The sequence below is a fragment of the Berghia stephanieae genome, chromosome 1 (assembly GCF_034508935.2).
Source record: "Berghia stephanieae isolate SIO BIC M18660-M18661 chromosome 1, UCSD_Bste_1.3, whole genome shotgun sequence".
NCBI classification, from domain to species: domain Eukaryota; kingdom Metazoa; phylum Mollusca; class Gastropoda; order Nudibranchia; family Aeolidiidae; genus Berghia; species Berghia stephanieae.
This window is the reverse complement of record NC_088360.1, coordinates 131,680,313-131,700,099: the sequence shown is the minus strand read 5'-3', so window position 1 is coordinate 131,700,099 and position 19,787 is coordinate 131,680,313. Positions and strand designations below refer to the sequence as shown.

Below are 19,787 nucleotides of genomic sequence, written 5' to 3'. Positions count from 1 at the left end.
CATAGACTTCTACTGCTAGATATTCCCAGTGAAATTTGATACCCCACCCCTACACTTGTTACATATTTGTTGAACTGAATTAACATTAGTGCAACAGAAAGTAGACAGTTTGTATTATGTACTAGTGTGAATAATAATAAACTGCAACATCTGATTGTTGTTGTAGGGATTGCAGAAATATTTGATTTAAACGATAAATGTAGTGATAATGTGAGTCTACTTTGCTGTGTTCCTGAGAAAGAAATATACTGATGATATCCATGATATTTAGTCCAACGTGTGAGGGGGATTTCAATCTATAACATGAGTGATATAGATTTACATTTAAGATAATTGTGGCTTGGCTATGCCATTATTTATCAGACCAATTAGACTACTCGCTTCACTGACTGCAGGCACGTGCCATGCCAGAGCGCAGGTAAAGAGAAGGAGAGTAGTGACCTCTTGACCTAGCATCTCAACTAAGTGATCCGCTGGTAAACCACTGTGACCTCTATGCAGGACTTTTGGACCATGCTGAGAGCAAGTTACATTTATTTCTAAAGCTATTTGAATTTTTTATTGTTTCTGTTTGGAAACTACGAATTTTTTTGAAATTTCAAGTAGGCAGCTCTGATGTAACAATGTCTATTGAAATATAGAAAGACATTGTTTTAATCATCTGTTTATGTACCCGACCTGTGTTATATTCTGAATAGAAGTAACTTCAAACTAAGAGGAAAGCACTACGCCTGACCATGATATATAAATCAAAGAACAAACTGGTGGCGATTTCAAATTCTGACCTCTAAAACTAAACACTGACATGAACATCTAGGACTTCCCACATGGACAGTTTCATTCCCCTAGCATCCACCTCAAAGACCTCAGAAAATTGTCATTTTACCCCAGAACCATGACACATTAGAACAATTTACAGCGGAAAGTTACATCTGCTCCCACTTTAAGTTTATTTACCGACTTAGATCACTGCTGAATTTTCACCTGAATGTTATTGTTCATGTCAAAATTTTCATGTTTGAAGGTGGACATAAAAGGAAGATTCAGATTCTATCTGACTCCAAATCTCAATATACTTTAATTAGGACCTTAATTGTGATTATTTTTCATCATTTGTCAACCTCTTTAAGAGGGCTGAGGGCGGAAAATTCATTTGTTTTGTATTTTTTCAATATATCATGCGAGTCACATTTACATAATTTAAAATAAATAAAATTCCCTTTATTTATCCCATAGAGAAAATTTGTCTCTAGGGTCTATTCCAAGGAAAGAATGGAATAACCCAGGCGTCAGCCGCAGTGCAGTGCTGCAAATTGAGCTAGGGCCAGGTGACTTGCTGAAGGCCACACAGCACAGCGAACTCAGTACCTTTCGGGTACAAAGCAAAGACCGTACCGCTGAGCCACGCTGCCCCCCTTTATTTATTGCTAGATTTTTATTGATTCCAATGGTTAACATACTACAAAAAAAATGTCACTGAATGAAACGTCTTTTTGTACAAAAAGGCTTTGATTTTTATTCAATTTCACACTGCGCACCAAAAACACAAACTCTCATTCTCTCAAACAATTCAGTAGAAAAATTAGCATGACAATTTTATTTATTATTAAAGCTTGGAAGCCATTATAATTCATCTTTCCTCTCAATCTTTAAAAGCTCGACCTCAAAAATGAGTGTAGCACCACCTGAGGAAAAAAATATAAAACATCATTTGTTATTATTTCTAGGACAGCCCTTGTATTTTATTTCATTTGTTTGTTGTGTTAATTCTTTATGAAATATTCTTGTCGCGGGTGGTTGGATGGGAGCATCACCCTTGAATCATATACCTATGATGTTCGCGTGGGTGTACGATCCGATAGTGATGTCGTTTCTTCTTCTCTTTACTAGCCTATCCTGCTTCTTTAGTTTGTGATTGTATTTTTGACAGGGGATATTTTTTTTCTGTAAATCTTCTGCCTGTTTGTTCTTGGTTATTTATAATTTAGCTTATGATATCTTTAGGTTAAGATTTTGATTTACATTTGTACTATTTTTGTTAGATTGCTTGTTTTTTTGTTTCAGCGGTCTCTCATATAACCTCAATTGTGTTGGAAGAGACCTAAAGCAACAAACAAACAAAAAAATATTCTTGTCCCTCATAAATCACCTCAAAATGATGCAGAATTCTCGCTAACCAGCAGTGGTTTACAATCTATTTGCCAACCGTCTTCAGTCCTATGAAAGTTTTTTGTTTTTTAAAAATGTTATATAAAAAAAAAAAAAAAAAAAAAGAATTTGCCGAACTCTGTGACTGTCATTTTTAGTGCAGCGACCCACCATCTATCTTCATTTTATTTAATTATTTACTTCCAAATAATGTAAATATTAATTTATTAATGTATTTCTTTTGCAAACTTTTCAATTTTCAATTTATGGTGACATAAACTATTTTACAATGTTGAAATTATTCATATATAAATATTCCCACTCCATGAGGCATCCTCAATGTGCAACCTTAACAATTAGTAGTTTCCCTAGGAGTCAAAAAATGTCTGTTCTATTTTTAGTCTTGTACAAAAAATTTAATCGTTTTTTCGACCGTGACACACGAACACCACTTTTCCAGTTTTCGGCAACTGACCGGATCCTCTGGGTTCTCCAGTTGTGATGGTCCGACACAAGCCGGGACTTTAAAAAAATAAATTTCCAGCACTGTCTTTTATCAAGTTCAAAATCTGTCCACTTTTGATTTTTCGTGCATTATCAACTCTCAAATAGAAAAACAAGTATCTACTACGTTATACTATAACAGTATTCCACTCCAATACTTTGAAGCCATACCCAATGTAATAAATGGCACATTTGCGCAATTTTTCAGCCTCTTTTAAATTTGTCAGGTGGCATCACTGATGACATTGTGGTTATGGTTAGATTCCAATGAATGAAACTGTCGTAGAACAAAGTAGGAAGTTACTGGAAAAGGGCTTTTGTCTACATTTCACAGTCAACTTTCGACTTTCAGTTTTCCCACCGACAGTTTTGAAATCTTAATTTCATTTGCCTCAATTTTAAAATGCCATAAGATTTTGTCGATAGCTCTGCTGACTCCAAAGCTATTGCGAGTGGTGTAAAAAATGAGTTTGAGTTTTTAAAAAGCTCAGACTATTCTGTTTTCCAGCATTCACACATCTGATGATGACTTTTTGACAATTTAATGAATTTTTGACTTGGTGGCCACACTTTCCATCAATCAATCTGTCATTAAGCCTAGATACCCCTTTCTAACACAAGTCTATTTAGGACCTCATTCTCATTCTCCGTCTTAGAGTACCTTACTGGACTTATTCCCCTTTACATTTTTCTGATCAGCACTTTTGTTTTTACACAGAAATCACATTGGTGCAATTCTGGGTGGGGATCCTGACCTCCCATAGCGGGCAGGGAGGTACATACTGTGTCTTCTATCCCCTTATATCTGTTATCCAACATGCTTTCTGTCTTTGTCTCGGAATGGGATTACTTGGTTTTGTCCTGGCACTGGCCGGAATCCTAGCTGGGAGGGAAACAGTCAAATGCAGTTATTGTTTTGGGAGATGATATTTTTTTCCTTGTAAATCAGCTCTCTGTTATGTATTTTTATTTTTATTTTGAATGTATAATGTAAGCATTTGAGTGTGTTCCTCTTTGTTGGATTTTATGCTTGTGTCTGGATGAGACTTGTAGGTGATTTCAAACTAAGTACATTGGTGGTATGCTCTTGGAATCTACATCTGATCCCTATTTGTTCTCAATTCCCCTTTGTCTTACTTTTTCTTGGGTGCTTTAATTGTAATTCTAGAACTTTTAACTATCCCATTTTCTTCCTTTTTACTGGCGCTGATATAACCTAAATGTGTTGCAAGCGCCGTTAAACCCTTAAAAACAAACAAAACAAACATTGGTGCATTGAAGTGTATTGAAGTTTTTGATCTTTCACCAAAGTTGACTTTGGGAGACCAAAAAGAGTAATCAATTGTGCTAGTTACAAGTCACAAGTACATGTACTCCTATATTTTTCATCTATTAGGTTTTTAATTCTGTTAATACACTCTATATGATAATTAACAACTTGACATAATTTTGAAAAATAATCATTTATCATTGTTTTCGTCTATGAAGAATTTTTGGTCTGTAGGACTTTATTTTAAAAATTTATAATGTATTATAATAGACTGTTGCACTCCTCAAATCAAATTATTCGAACCATTGACCTACCTGGAATTTTTGGTGGAGCTCCCCTGTCCCCATACCCCATGTCTGCAGGTACTACCAACTTTCTCTTCTCTTCCTCACACATGCTGAAATGTGAAACATGGTCACGAATGTCAATAGTAATATCTTGGAATATTAGAAACATAAAAATTACAAATACACTCTAGTACAGTTTCCTCAAAAACTGTGTCCTGAAGCACATTCAAATGTCCCAAATTTTTTCCTCATTCTTTGTTATCATTCTATTCCTTCCTCAAACTAATTCTTATCTTGAATACTGTTTGCTCGAATTAATTTCACCCAGTCAACATAAATTTTTAAAATTAATTAAAGGGTTTTTTTCAAATGCACCTGTTGATTTTGACCACTGATGTTTTACTGTGACATTGATAGTTTCAGTTATACAAGTTGATACACTATGGACATACACAGCCACTCACACTCACAATGCGGGTGGTTGGATGGGAGCATCACCCTTGAATCATATATCTATGATGTTCGCATGGGATCCGATAGTGATGTCGTTTCTTCTTCTCTTTACTAGCCTATCCTGCTTCTTTGGTTTGTGATTGTATTTTTGACAGGGGATATTTTTTTTTCTGTAAATCTTCTGCCTGTTTGTTCTTGGTTATTTATAATTTAGCTTATGATATCTTTAGGTTATGATTTTGATTTACATTTGTACTATTTTTGTTAGATTGCTTGTTTTTTTGTTTCAGCGGTCTCTCATATAACCTCAATTGTGTTGGAAGAGACCTAAAGCAACAAACAAACAAACAAACAAATCACACACTCAATATTACCGTTTCACATAATCGACACCACTCCGCATATTCTTATCACTTTGCCAGTCAATCCAATGTCAATGCCATGTGCCATGATTTGCTAATGGTTGGCTACAACGGTAAAAGAATGTTGTGATATGGCAGCCTCCCATTCTCTCTCTCACACTCACACGCTCAATATTACCGTTTCACATAATCGACACCACTCCGCATATTCTTATCACTTTGCCAGTCAATCCAATGTCAATGCCATGTGCCATGATTTGCTAATGGTTGGCTACAACGGTAAAAGAATGTTGTGATATGGAAGCCTCCCATTCTCTCTCTCACACTCACACACACACATACACACACACATGCACACCAACAGCTTGTAACATGTCATGTATAAAGTTATCTCCCTCAACAATATCAGAAAAGTAAATAAACAGTAAAGTTCCCTTCATTCATCTTCAAGCGGAAATTTGTCTTAGGGTCTATTCCAAAGAAAGATTGGAATAACCCAAGTCTTAGTCACAGCATAGCATCGCAAAATGAGCTAGGTAGAGGTGGCTTGCTGAAGGCACATAACAGTGGATATTCGAACTAGGTATCTTTCAGGTCCAAGCAATGACTATACCACTGAAGCATAAGCCCACCTCCCCATCATCTTGTTACGTCAAGAGACTGTTTCTTCGTTCTTTCAAACACACTCAAATGTTTACAAATCATATATAATATGTAAACAAATCATAAAACAGTGCATAACAGAGAGATGATGTACAAGACAAAAAATATCATCTCCAAAAACTCTTAACTATACATTTGACTGTTTCCCTCCCAGCTAGGCCATCCAGCCAGTTCCAGGACAAAACCAAGTAATCTCACCCTGAGACAAACACAGAAAGCATGTTGGAAAACATATAGTTAGGGGGACAGAAGACACCGTAAGTGTCTCCCTACAGGAAGTCAGGAACCCCACCCAGGTAAACCGCGTTGAGCATGTTTAGTGGATATATTGCACAATATAAAGGCTCATGTTTTTTCTTCTTCTTTCTCTTTCTTTTTAGTCTGTAACTTCATTTTTGAAGATACCACCCAGACCACAATATTAAACTGAATAATGAGTCATAATTCTCATTCATTTGCAAGGTTGCCAATGTTACCTATATATTATATATGGAATTCAGTTTGTTATAAACCCTCAGTATATTTTCCAATCACCTGCTGAACGGGGGAAAAAAAAAGTATTTAATGTCGCTTTACAGGAGTTCAGTGCTCAGATTGTGGTCAGTTGATGTGTTGGCATAAAAGTTCAGTAAATGTTTCCATCTTGAATTGGCAACTTACTTCAAAAGTCCCTGATCCCATCCTTTGATCACTTGTCCAACTCCCAAAGTAAACACAAAGGGCTGATTTCTGGAAATGCTACTGTCAAATTCCGTTCCATCTTCTAACTTACCCTGATTGAAAATAAAAAATAAAAAATCAGTAAATAGTGACAATAATAATAATAATAATAATAATAATAATAATAATAATAATAATAATATAATAATAATAATAATAAAAATAATAATAATAATAATAATAATAATAATAATAATAACAATAACAAAATCAATAATAATTTTATTATAAAGGAGATAAGCCCCAAACACTGTAGCTCTATAGCTTTAAAAACTAAGAAACCAAGAACAGTCAAATTTGGATTGTTGATTGGGAACAACAAAGCACTGAGAGCGGTAGCTATAATACGATTTTTAAAAAAATGTTTGGTTCCTTCACAATTTGAATTTAAAAAACTAAATTATAAAAGAAAAATTACGAGACTAGATATTCGCAATCAAAATAACTACTTCCTCCACTTCCAGCCATTTTAAAATCCTGTCGATCAGGTGCACCACAATTGAATGCACAAACAACTTAAGAAATCAGAAAGTGTAAAAGAGGTAAAAAAAATAGGCTAAAGACATTTAATAATAATAATAATAATAATAATATTAATAATAATAATAATAATAATAATAATAATAATAATAATAATAATAATAATAATAATTTATTGCATCCCAAAAAGGAAATTTTTTGTACAGACGTGTTATAACTTACACAATAAGATAAAAATTTAATGGAAATAGGAAAGAAAAGAAAAAAGGAGCAGCTCCATAACCAGAGCCGCGTGTTTTTTTTACGAATTCTAGATTCCACACTGATGGATATATAATGAGTTGAAAACAAATCCGTCTCAGTTCACTTTTTTTTAGTCAATGTGTGGTATGTGTTTAGCAAATCAGATAGCTTAGCTCTCCCAATCTCAGTTCATAGAACGGGAATTCCTGCTTGTAATAATAATGATAAAATAATAATAATAATAATAATAATAATAATAATAATAATAATAATAATAATAATAATAATAATAATAACAATAATAATAACACAATAAATACATGAAGGCTGTACAAGAATTAAGGTGAAAATAGCTACAGAATCAACAGTCATGATTTGATCGAAATAAACTCACAAGAGATACGTAATTAAAATATATCCTTAAAACAAAAAATAGGGTTGGTGATCAACATTGTTCTGTACTGCCAATGTTAAATTTTTATCATTGAGAATTACTGGCAAATCTAAAAATTATATAACTATTTTTCAGATTAATATACACGTAACTTGCAAACTTGCATTAAATTAAATTAATGTATTATTGCCCGTTGATTCCAATGGTTAATTTGAATATGTGCTGGGGTGTAATGATAAGTCCACAATTCCACATTGGCCTTCGTATTTGCCATCATTTTGCAGGATGGGCATTAACCAATACCAGTATTCAGTACTTACTTAGGTAGCAAGCCGAAGTAAGTACTTATGTTGGCTGCCAAGTCAATACTTTTCGATACTTTATTTCTTCTCTGTATGTTGATTTCCACAAAACATAGTACAAGAAGTAAAATACATTACTGCCTGTTCATAATAGCCAAAGTCAATTCAAACATTGACTGGGTGGTGATAATTATGACAAGCTTTGATCTCAGGGGTTGCACTGTACCTGAAACAAAACTGTTGGTCCAAATCCTTTCGGAATGATGTTGCACTATCACCATTTGAAGATAAGAACTTAAAAATGTCTAAAATATGGAGAAAAAAAAAAAGTTGAGCATTTATATAGCGCAATATCCACTAAACGTGCTGAAAGCGCTTTACAAAGGATCCCTGGCCAAAAGCAACACATAAAATATAGAACCTGCTAGGCGACATTACATTTTTTCAGACAGAGACAATGCTGTTAACAGTCAGGTACTTATTTTACACCTGAATACGGTGAGAGAATGTGAATAAAGAGCCTTTTCCAAGGACTCAACTATGCGGCGAGCAAGGCTCGAACCCAGGACATTCCGATCCGAAAGCGAGTGTCATACCACAAAACCACATAGCCGCACAAAAACATGCTGAATTGTAGATGTTTAGAAAGTTTACTTACGGAATAGTGCATGTGAAGAACATCCCCTTTCTTTGATTTCATCTTGCATTTTTCTGCATTTGCCCTTCTCTTAATTCCAATCTGTAACTGCTTCTTGTCAGTGGCAGTTTCTCCTATTGCAATCAAAGAAGTCAGGGAGAGGCTGAGGCAAAGAAGGCTGTGAAGCTGCATCTTCAGTGAATTGCTATGGAAAACTTCTTGGCTGCACCTGTAATGAATATAAAATTAGTCTAAGTATATTGTAGGGATAGCTCAGTTGGTAGAGCACTCGCTTCACACGCAAAGGGATTAAGATCGATCCCGGGTGCGGTCGAGATTTTTTCTGACCCCCTGTCCACTGAGCGGTGAATGGGCAGCTGAGTCTGGTAGATTTGGAGGAAAATACTTTGCGATAGACTAGCGTCATATCCAAAGGATAGCAAGCAATTGCTATTGTCCGTTTCACGCTATAGAAACGGAGATAAACTCCGGCTCCATGGGCCCAATGGCTCTGAAGGACTACTTTTTAAAAATGTTTATAAGTATACTGTGATCTACATGGATTTATCTATTCGGACGTCTGGTTAGGATGAAATGTATTTTTCTTTTGTTTCATTGATAAATATAAAAACCATTAGTCATCAGTAGACTTGTATTGTTTGGAAAAGCGGAATGGTTTCCATTTAACTTTCTCTTTTTTTTTAAACTAAAGGTTTCCATTTTTGTTAGAGGATTCCAGACCATAAAAAATTTGCACCGGCTTCTGATAAAATAATTTTAGTCTCCCTGCGTTTATTAAGAATATTGCATTTATGGATAATCAACAATTACTTATTGAGCAAGGTATGTATTATCTAATATAATTTTTTTATGATGCCTTAGAGAGAGTTAGAGCATCTTTTGACTTGAGCCCTTTATAGCTAGACGTCTAGATAGTGTATTTTTATGATTATGAGATAAATGGTGTGCATGGCATAATAAGACTAAGAATTGGTACCTAAATATAACAACTTGATGTCAAATATCTAATATATATGATTTGTACTTTGCTAATGTTTGATTCACTGTTGCATACTTGTTATTTGGGTACTTTTTTTTTTAGTAGTAGACCTGATTGAGATTTGCAGCAATATTTTACTCTTGTCTTCTTCAACTTTAAAACTCTTTATTTTTTTACCAATCTCACAGTCCAGGTCAATAGACTTACTGATATGATGATATGTTATGATATACCTTGGGTGCCATAAGCTTAGCAGATACGGCCCTGCGTTCTTAATTTTGGCATATAAAGATAAAATCAACCCAAAATCAAGCAAATAAATAAGTAAAGTCTCGATAATTAAATTTTATTTGCTTACCGGGGGCGTCGTCAATCGGGAAATGGACACAAGTTGACAGTTCACTCAGTTTCAGTTCTCGACCGTGTGTCATTCGCAGATAGACTTTTGAATTTATGCCAACATTGCTATGTTTAATAAATTGTCCCAAAAAAAAAAATACCGGGGATTTTATTTATTAACCTTTTATTGTGAGAACAATCAATGAATTTGTGGAGATAGATTATATTTATTATCTCGATTTTTATTTAAATTTACAAAAATAATTATTATGAGGTCTTTGACTTTGAGGTTTTTCGTATGGCGTTTTATTGTGAATCTGGTCAACATCGACGTGGCCTTCGTACGTTGGTTGTTCGTCTAACAATTAAATATGTTTCCGAAAAATGTTCTAAATTCAGATTTAAAATTAATAAGCGAGGAATGGAGTTTCAGTGGGGTGTAGGGTATGGAGGGAGTGGTAGTACCTTTCGGTGAGAGACAGTCGCATCTTCGGATGGTCAGGATCCACTGGTCCACACCTGCATATCTAGCTCATGTCTGGCTCCTAGAAGCTGTAGTGCACACAGCGGCCACACCCCGGGACCGGGTCTCGACTGACCTGCGAAACGACATTGAGTGACTCGCGTAGTGGGGTAGAATAGGTAATGTCTCACCTTCTAGTGCACAAAGTCTGGATATGGTTAGGTAAAAGTAGGCGTAGACAGCAAGTCTGTGGTAGACAAAGAGGCGCGTCTGAGACAAAATTAGATAGCGGCTACCACCGTGGAAAAGGGGGAAACCTTACCACGTATCATTCATAGTTAGTCATGGCTAGTCAGAGATATAGTGTTAGAGATGCTTGTGACGTTGGGCCCCCTGCAACTAAGTATCAAGCTGTAAATATGTACAGGGAAGAGGAATTAAGTAATGTCCAAAAGATGGCACCTTATGACGTTTCTGGTGGAAAGCCCTCGGGAAAGCCAGAGACTGATCTACCTACCTTGAAGACAAGAAATGTTCCTTTAAAAATTGGCACGTGGAATGTGAGAACACTTGCTCAAGCAGGAAAGCTCCATAATCTAATTATGGAGGCAGAGGCGATGAATATGGATATCCTTGGTGTCTCAGAGACAAGATGGAAAGACAATGGAATAATAAAAAGAGACAGCCACACTTTTATTTACTCCGGAAATACTCAGCACAACAGAGGCGTTGGCATCCTGATGAAAAACAAAATTGCTAAATCCAGGGACGGCTGGTAATAATGGGCAGGGTGGGCAAATACCAGCCTGTTTTTTCAAGTTATATGCTGTATTACCAGGTCTAAAATAATCAAATTTAAATTAGATAATTTCAAAAGTTACTACTTAAACTTTATACTTCGTACTGAAATCAATTTGTGTGTATTTTTAATAGATTGCGAATCACCCTGCATCCCGTAATGCATAAACCAGGATACGCTCCTGTTCTTTTTTATCACCCCCCCCCCCCCCACTCCGCCCACATCGTCCATCTCATCGTTACGTCGCCTGACGGTGAACTAACTCCGATTTTTGCTGTCTGGCCTCTCTAGTACTAGGTCGGGCTAATTCAAATGAGCCCACCTTATTAACCAGTGAAAACTAAATAGAGATTTTGGCAAACGAACTTTTTCTTATTTATTGCCTTACTTGTGCTGGTACCATTGATGTAATGACTTTGGGAATGTTCCAGTATTGAATTAAATTTATTAATTTACTAATTTTATATCAATTTAGTATTAATTGGTGTTGTTTTTATATATTTGTTTATCCATTTAAACTTTTCTTTTTTTTTCTCGTTTTCTTTAGTGCTTCTCAAAACTCATTTATTTAAATTGTTTTCTTATTTGTTTTTTGTTGTTGTTGTTGTTGTTGTTGTTTTGGGGTTTTTTTGTTTTGTTTTTTAACAAATTAATTTGTTAGTTCTTTTTTTTTAAAATTCTTAAAGTAATTACCGCTGTATTTTTATTGCCAGACAAAATAATTTTGCAAAACAATGTAATTTTCTATTGTATTTCCTCTAATAAAACAAAACACTTTTATTCAAAAGTCACGACTAAATAAATATATAAAATACAACCACCATTTTGGTTTTCTCAACAATTGAATTAGTATACGAGAAATACTCTTCTGAGAAAGGAGAGAGTTGAATTCTAAGTTATAGAGGAAATACGGAAGGGTGGGCAGATTCCGTACTTGCCCGTCCTGAAGCTAATACATACATAAGATAGTTCGCGATGAAGAGGCGGGCAGCTCGGGGTTGGTTGGGTGAGGAGTAAAGATAACACGGTCGTTATTGTTATAGTCTAACGAATGCATGAGGAGAAATTGGTAACATTATTTTGTCTTAATTGTATTGTATGAAGTATTGGCGAAAGCCTAAGATTAAATAAACTGTGTTTTTGTTGGTCTTCTTTTGACTATGGAACTGATACTGATACTTGTCATAGCAGACCTGCCTACTTGAAATAGGAAAATAAAAATCGTAGTTTTCATGGCTAATAAAATCGTAGATATTTTAACTACCCTTTAAAAAAATGACCGGAATTTCGTCTGTTTTGATAGATATCAAATTTTTAGAAACGAGAAAAAATGATTGGAAACGTAATAATGATGGTGATGGTTGTAGTGATAGTGGTAGCGGTGGTGGTAGTAGTAATGATGGTGGTGGTAGTAATGATGATGGTAATATTATTATTGTTATTATTATTATTATCATCATTATTATTATTATTATTATTATTATTATTATTATTATTATTATTATTATTATTATTATTATTATTATTATTATTATTAATATTATTATTATCATCATTATTATTATTGTTATTGTTATTATTATTATTATTATTATTATATTATTATTATTATTATTATTATTATTATTGTACGTATTGGTGGTATTACTATTGTTGTATTTTTTGTGGTTATTAATGGTATCAGTTTATTGTTTGGTTCCATTTACCATTTTTTTCCACTTTCATGTATGTGGTCATCAAATTGTATGATTTATTGTCGAAAGCCTAAGATTGAATAAACTTTGTAATATTGTAATATCGTATGGTAACCATCATTGTCGACGACATCGTCGTTGTCATCATAATCATCATTATCATCATCATTATCATCATCATCATCATCATCATCATCATCATCATCTTCATCATTAACAACAACAACAATATTAACAACAAGTACTACAATAGCAATAAAAACAATATCAACATCATCATAAAATTTCCGTCATCGTCTCCACAAATATCATTCTAACCAACAGCACCACCAAAACCACTACCATAATTACATCCTCCTCCACCACCACCACCACCGCTACCACGATTCCAACCACTACCACCACCGGCACAATCATTCTAATCATCAAGACAGCAGTAAAATGCAATTTGAGCTCTGAATGAAACTCGAGTCATATCGCTGTTGTTGCTTCTCGATTAAAACTTTAAGGTTACCACATACTACTGAAAACCAGTAATGTAACAGAAATATTAATCTCGCCGTTGAGGGATTAAAGCAAATCTTTAATTTTTCGAGTGAACGAAATGGACTTGTATTGTCAAGGTGTTGTCGCATTATGTCTCGTCGCTTTATTTTTTAGTTGTATTCTCTTTCGTGATTCATTTTTGATTACGTTTGGAATAATTAAAATCAACTGGTATTGTCATTTCATTATGAATGTGATTATTTGTGGTTGAAATATTATTTTTTAAAGGTGAAAAAAAATAATAATTAAAAAAAAATAATTAAAAAATAAATAAATAAATAAATAAATAACTTTAAAAAAATAAAAAGATAAATTTTAAAAAAAATAAAAAAAAAAATATATATATATATATATATATATATATATATATATATATATATATATATATTTATGAGTGTTGGTGGGTACTTGTAGGTACGAAAGTGCTCGATAATGGTGGTTAGAGCTAATATATAAATGTAAATTTTCACTCACATTATTCTTGCCAAGACGATTCGTTTCAGTGTTCCCACCTCATCAGTCGGCATAATCCATTTGAGGTGGGAACACTGAAACGAATCGTCTTGGCAAGAATAATGTGAGTGAAAATTTACATTTATATATATATATATATATATATATATATATATATATATATATATATATATATATATATATATATATATATATATATATATATATATATATATATGACCTAATCATCTTTGCCCCACCACTGTAAATAGGCTAGAACCGCCACTGGCTAAATCAGTAACTGGGTATTGGCCCGTGAACGACCGCATCTTAATGTGCAAAATCCAAGCTAAACCTTTTGATTTAGTGCTCCTACAAATTTATGCACCAACGAGTGATCACCCAGATGAGGAGGTCGAGGCACATTATGAAAATGTAAACAAGGCCCTCAAATGCATAAAATCAAGTGACATTGTTGTCGTAATGGGGGATTTCAATGCGAAAGTTGGAAACGCAGCAATCTCACCGTGCATGGGAAGTTGTGGTCTAGGAGAGTCCAACGAGAGGGGTGAACGTCTGGACCAATTTTGCGAGTCCCACGACATGACCATAATAAACACCATATTCAAACAACCAAAGAGGCGCCTATATACTTGGAAGAGCCCAGGAGACATATACAGAAACCAAATAGATTATTTTCTCATCAAAACCAGATTCAAAAACTGTGTGACCCAATGTAAAACTTTCCCGGGTGCTGACATTGGATCGGACCATGTTCCCATCATGGTGAAAATAAAAGTTAAATTAAAAATTCCCAAACAGAAAAGGGACGAACACATAAAGTACGACCTAGCTGAACTTAGAAACGAGGAGCTAAGAGCGAAATATGCTGTAGAAGTAGAAAATAGGTATTATTGTCTTATGGAAGAACAAGAAGACACAAATAAAGAAACAGAAGAAACGTATAAGAGTAGAATTGATAAACAATGGTCCTCTCTTAAAGGTGCAATAACAACTACAAACGAGAAAATGCTAAACAAAAAATCTAAAGAAGCAAAGAAAGAATGGATGACGAATGAGATTTTGAATCTTATGAGAGAACGGAAACATTCAAAGGGCACCCCTAGATACAATGAACTGGACAAATCAGTAAAGAAAAAGTGTATCCAGGCTAAAGAAGACTGGCTTGATGAAAAGTGCCACCGTATTGAGAAGCTATCACATGAGAGAAACCCTGGACCATTGTTTGCTGAAATCAAGAAATTCACATATAAAAACGCTCAATCTGGCGGTTGTATCAAAGATAAATCAGGTAGACTCCTCTTTGAGGTGGAAGAAATCGCCAATAGATGGAAAGAATACGTGGAGGAGCTATTCAATGCGGACAGAGGTGACAACCATATACAGTCCTTTCTACGGGGACCCACAATCCTAAGATCAGAAGTAGAGAAAGCCCTATACTGCATGAAAACAGGGAAGGCAAATGGAATAGATGGGGTGTCAACAGAAATGCTGCAAGCACTGGGTGAATTTGGTGTTGATGTGATAACGGACCTTATGAATGAAATATACGAGTCAACGCACATCCCAGAAGACCTTCGCACTTCTATCTTCATACTGCTACCCAAGAAAGCGGGTGCAATTGAGTGTTCGGACTACAGAACAATCAGTCTTATGTGCCATCTACTGAAACTCCTCCTGACAATAATCCTGAAAAGAATCTCGTCAAAAGTAGATCGTGAGATTTCAGAACAGCAAACTGGATTCAAAAAGAACAGTGGCACCAGGGAGGCAATTTTCGACTTAAAAAATCCTGTCAGAAAAATACTTAGAGGTCCAAAAAGACATATATGCCTGTTTTATCGACTACTCAAAGGCATTTGATTCTGTTAGTCATCAGAAACTTATCCAGGACCTTGTGGCAATAGGTGTGGAAGAGAATGATGTGGCTCTAATCGCTAATCTGTACTGGCAGCAAAAGGCTCAGATAAAAGTGCAGGCAGATACAACAGATGCAATTGAAATCAAGAAAGGAGTGCGCCAGGGATGTGTTATGTCTCCTTGCTTGTTTAATTTATACACAGAGTCTATTTTTCGGCAAGTAGAAACAGCACAAGGGTTGAAGGTTGGTGGCCACAACATCAACAATCTACGTTACGCTGACGTTACTGTCCTGTTGGCGGAAAGTAAGGAAGACCTACAGAAGCTACTTTCAAAAGTGAACGAAGAGAGTAAAGAAAAGGGGCTGTTCATGAATGCGAAGAAGACAAAAACAATGGTGATAACAAAAAAGAAAGAGCCCATAGAAATAGATATAGAAATAGAAGAGTGCCCAGTGGAACAAGTAAAGGAGTTCACGTACTTGGGGCAGTTGGTAACATCCGATGCAAAGTCTGACAAAGAGATCAGGAGACGAATAATGCTGGCCAAAAATGCGTTCATGAAACTAAAGCCAATCCTCAACAACACAAATATCTCCATCAGAACACGAATGAGATGCACCAAATGCTATGTGTGGTCCATTTTCTTTTATGGTTGTGAAACGTGGACACTAACCGCACAGACAGAACAACGTATTGAAGCTTTTGAGATGTGGACGTACAGGAGAATACTGAAAATACCTTGGACAGCAAGAAAAACAAACATCGAAGTCCTCGACCTAATGGGCCAAAAACAAAAAGAACTTCTTTTGACTGTGAAGCACAAAAAGCTGTCATATTTTGGACATATGCGAAGACATGATAGTCTCGAAAAAAGGATAATGGAGGGAAGAATTGAAGGAAAGAGAGGCAGAGGAAGACAAAGGAAATCCTGGACAGATGGCATCAAGGAAGCTACAGGACGGCGCATGGCAGACTGTAACGAGGCTGCAATGGACCGTGAAGGATGGAAGGCCATGACATCCGACCTCTGGAAAGAGATGGAACCCGGGTAAGTAAGGTAAGGAGTTTCAGTTATCAATCCATATGACATAGGCATCTATTAGGCTGTGTTGTTATTGGTAGGATCAGAAAGAAGAAAAAATATAAAAAGAAAAAAAATTCACTAAGCCGGAATTGATTTCAAATCCCCGCCACATAGGACATACTTATATTTTTTTATTATTTAGGCTAAGTGGTCTATTGAAACATTATAGTATTTATAATATTATAAATATATAACGACGTAGGTACTTAGTTTCTGGTCTGATAACCGAAACTGATGTGGACACATTGTTGTAATAGAAATAGATACTCTCAAACCAACGCAAAATATTATGCATTACAGCAATGTAAAACCAAGCCCATCATTTCGTTCTGATTTTAGACGTGCAAATATATGCACTTTGATATAAAACCATAACTTGGCATTTTTTGCGGTCCTACTATTTGCCGTTGGAGCCGCCTGGGGTCGTCTTTAGGCCGTCTGAAGCATTTTAGAAGCCATCCGCACGCTCTCAGAAACGTCCAGAGGCCATCCGGAGCCATCCAGAAGCCTCTGGGATTGTCCGGCGGCCAGTGAAACCGTTAGTAGCCACATGGAACCTCCGGGGGCCGTCCGGATGCCGGCGGTGCGGTCAGGAGGTCTTCTAAAGCATCTGAAGCCATCTTGAGACCCTCAGAGCTGTTCGAAGCTTTACAGAAGCCGACCAGAGGCCGTCTGGTGCCATCCGGAGTCCCCCAGAGCTGTCCGAAGCTTTGCATAAGCCGTTTGGAGGCAGTCTGAAGCATAATTTAGAAGCCATCTGAAGGCTCTCAGAAACGTTCGGTGGCCGTCTGGAACTATTCAGAAGCCTCTGGAGCTGTAAGGAGGCCATTGAAACCGTCTGTAACCACCTACAGCAAACCGGGGGCCGTCTGGAGGTCATGCAAATCATTGTGAAGCCACTTGGAGGCCCTCAGCTGTCCGAATCCTGAAGCCGTTTTGGGTCTTCAGAAGCCGTCCAGAGCCATCTGATGCCGTTAGGAGCCACCGGACGCCGTCTGGAGGCCACCCAAAGCATTCTGAAGCCAACAGGAAGCCCTCAAAACCGTCAGTAGGCCTCTGGGGCCGTCCAAAGCCATCCAAAAGACTCTGGGACCGTCCGGAAGCCATTGAAGCTGTCTATAGCCATACAGAAGCCGACGGGCGCCGTTCGGACCCCACCTGAAGCCGTCTGGAGTCATCCAAAGCATTCTGAAGTAATCCGAAAGCCCTCAGAACCGTCCGGAGGCCGTCTGGGGCCACCCAAAAGACTGGGGCCGTCCGGAAGTTATTGAAGCGGTCTATAGCCACACAGAAGCCCGCCGGGAGCCGCCTGGATGCCATCCAAAGCATTCTGGAGTCATCCGAAAGCCATTAGAACCATCCGGAGGCCGCCTGGCGTTCGGACTGCTCCCGACGGCTTCTGCATGGCTACAGACGGCTTCAATTGCTTCCGGACGGCCCTATAGGCTTTAGGATGGCTTCGAACGCTCCACACGGCCTCCAGACGGTTCGGAGGGCCCCCGGATATCTTCAATATGCATCAGATGGCCTCCGCGGAGCCGCGTGGTTGTGGTTGTAGTGGTAGTGATGATGGTGTGTTAGTTATGGTTGCAGCAGCTGTTGTGGTGATGATTGTGATGTGGTGGTGGTGGTTGTAGTGGCGGTAGTGATGACCATGTGGTGGTGGTGTGTAAGCGGTAGTGGTAGTGATGATGTAGTGGTGGTAGTTGTAGTGTTAGTGGTAGCGATGATGATGAGGTAGTAGTGGTTGTGGTAGTATTGGTGGTGATGTTTATGTGGTGGTGGTAGTAGTAAGAGTATTGGTAGAGATGATTTGGTGGTGGTGGCTGTAATAGTATTGGTGGTGATGATAGTGTGGTGGTAGTGGTGGTTGTAGTAGTAGTAGTGATGATGATTGTGATGTGGTGGTGGTGGTGGTAGTGAAAAACTCATCGGTTTTGATAAACAAAAAATCGACTAGAATAGAACCACATTTATTATTGTAAAAAAATAGTTTTTTTAAAGAAATAAACAATCAAAAATAATAACTGATTTACAAGTCTGTGTGTGGCTAATTTTGACCAGTGGCCATCAGGCATCACTGGATAGTGTTGTTTTTCTATTTAACCAATGTAAATGTTGTTGCCTGAAGCTCGAAGAAATAAATAGCAAGGTGAAATTGAATGTAAGCTTCAATTCAATATACGAAAACAGATAAAATGTATTTTAAATTTATTTAAATGCATTTTATCTGTTTTCGTATATTAAATTGAAGCTTAGATTCAATTTCACATTGTTATTTATTATGTAACCAATGGCAACAGCAATAGGTAGGTAAGCATTGGTCGATAACAAAGTGATCTCGTTGGCTGTGACTTGGCTTTTTATTATTTAAGAGTATAAAATGACGCTGATAAGAAATTATGTTGCCTATTTGGCTAGATTGTTTGTATCAAGTGTTGATGTCAACTGCCGATTATCACTATCGCTATATCGATGTTGCTAAACAGGTCTTTTACTAAAATGTTTGTCGCTATTTTGAGGTTTCTATTACTAATAATATATGGAAAAAATAAAAAATCAGGACCAGAGGTCAATGTCGATATCCAGGGGTTGCACTGTAATGTTATGGAATTAAAAACAAAAAACGAAACTTAAAAAGAATTATTTTTAATGATAAATTTATTAGAAATATACATATAAATATCAAATGTTTACGATAATCGTTTTAAAAGGAAGAAAAATATTTATTTCCTAAAAGTCGCCTTAGAAATAAGTTTGTATGTTTTTAAGGGTTTTACAGCACTTGCAACACATTTAGGTCATATCAGGGCCAGTAAAAAGGAAGAAAATGGGATAGTTAAAAGTTCTAGAATTACAATTAAAGCATCCAAGAAAAAGTAAGACAAAGGGGAACTGGTTCAAATAGAAAACATGTAGATTCCAAAAGCACACCATCATATACTTAGTTTGAGGTCACATAAATGTCTCATTCCGACTCAAGCACAGGTCCCCACAAGAGGAACGCACTCAAATGTTTACAAATCGTAATCATAAAATATTTGTACTATTAAAAATAATACA

The 19,787-nt window shown here is 36.3% G+C and overlaps 2 protein-coding genes across 4 annotated transcripts; one reads left to right on the top strand and one right to left on the bottom strand.

Moving 5' to 3' along the window:
* Positions 1-1,490: 1,490 nt before the first annotated feature.
* LOC144963196 (peptidyl-prolyl cis-trans isomerase FKBP2-like) lies at positions 1,491-10,921 on the bottom strand. Of its 3 annotated transcripts, none has more exons than XM_078896952.1 (5): positions 10,783-10,921; positions 8,485-8,692; positions 6,348-6,460; positions 4,237-4,319; positions 1,491-1,685 (listed from the first exon to the last, which is right to left on the bottom strand). In XM_078896952.1, the coding sequence occupies exons 2-5, from the start codon at positions 8,653-8,655 to the stop codon at positions 1,624-1,626; spliced, it is 429 nt and encodes a 142-aa protein (XP_078753078.1). In that variant the 5' UTR covers positions 8,656-8,692; positions 10,783-10,921; the 3' UTR covers positions 1,491-1,623. The 3 variants fall into 3 exon arrangements, with proteins under 3 accessions (XP_078753078.1, XP_078753076.1, XP_078753077.1); XM_078896950.1 differs by lacking the exon at positions 10,783-10,921 and adding an exon at positions 10,268-10,418; XM_078896951.1 differs by lacking the exon at positions 10,783-10,921 and adding an exon at positions 9,822-9,971.
* Positions 10,610-17,099, top strand: LOC144962934 (uncharacterized). The gene is made up of 3 exons (XM_078896349.1): positions 10,610-10,901; positions 14,125-15,299; positions 17,064-17,099. Exons 1-3 carry the CDS (start codon positions 10,610-10,612, stop codon positions 17,097-17,099), a joined length of 1,503 nt encoding a protein of 500 aa, XP_078752475.1.
* The last annotated feature ends 2,688 nt before the right edge of the window (positions 17,100-19,787 follow it).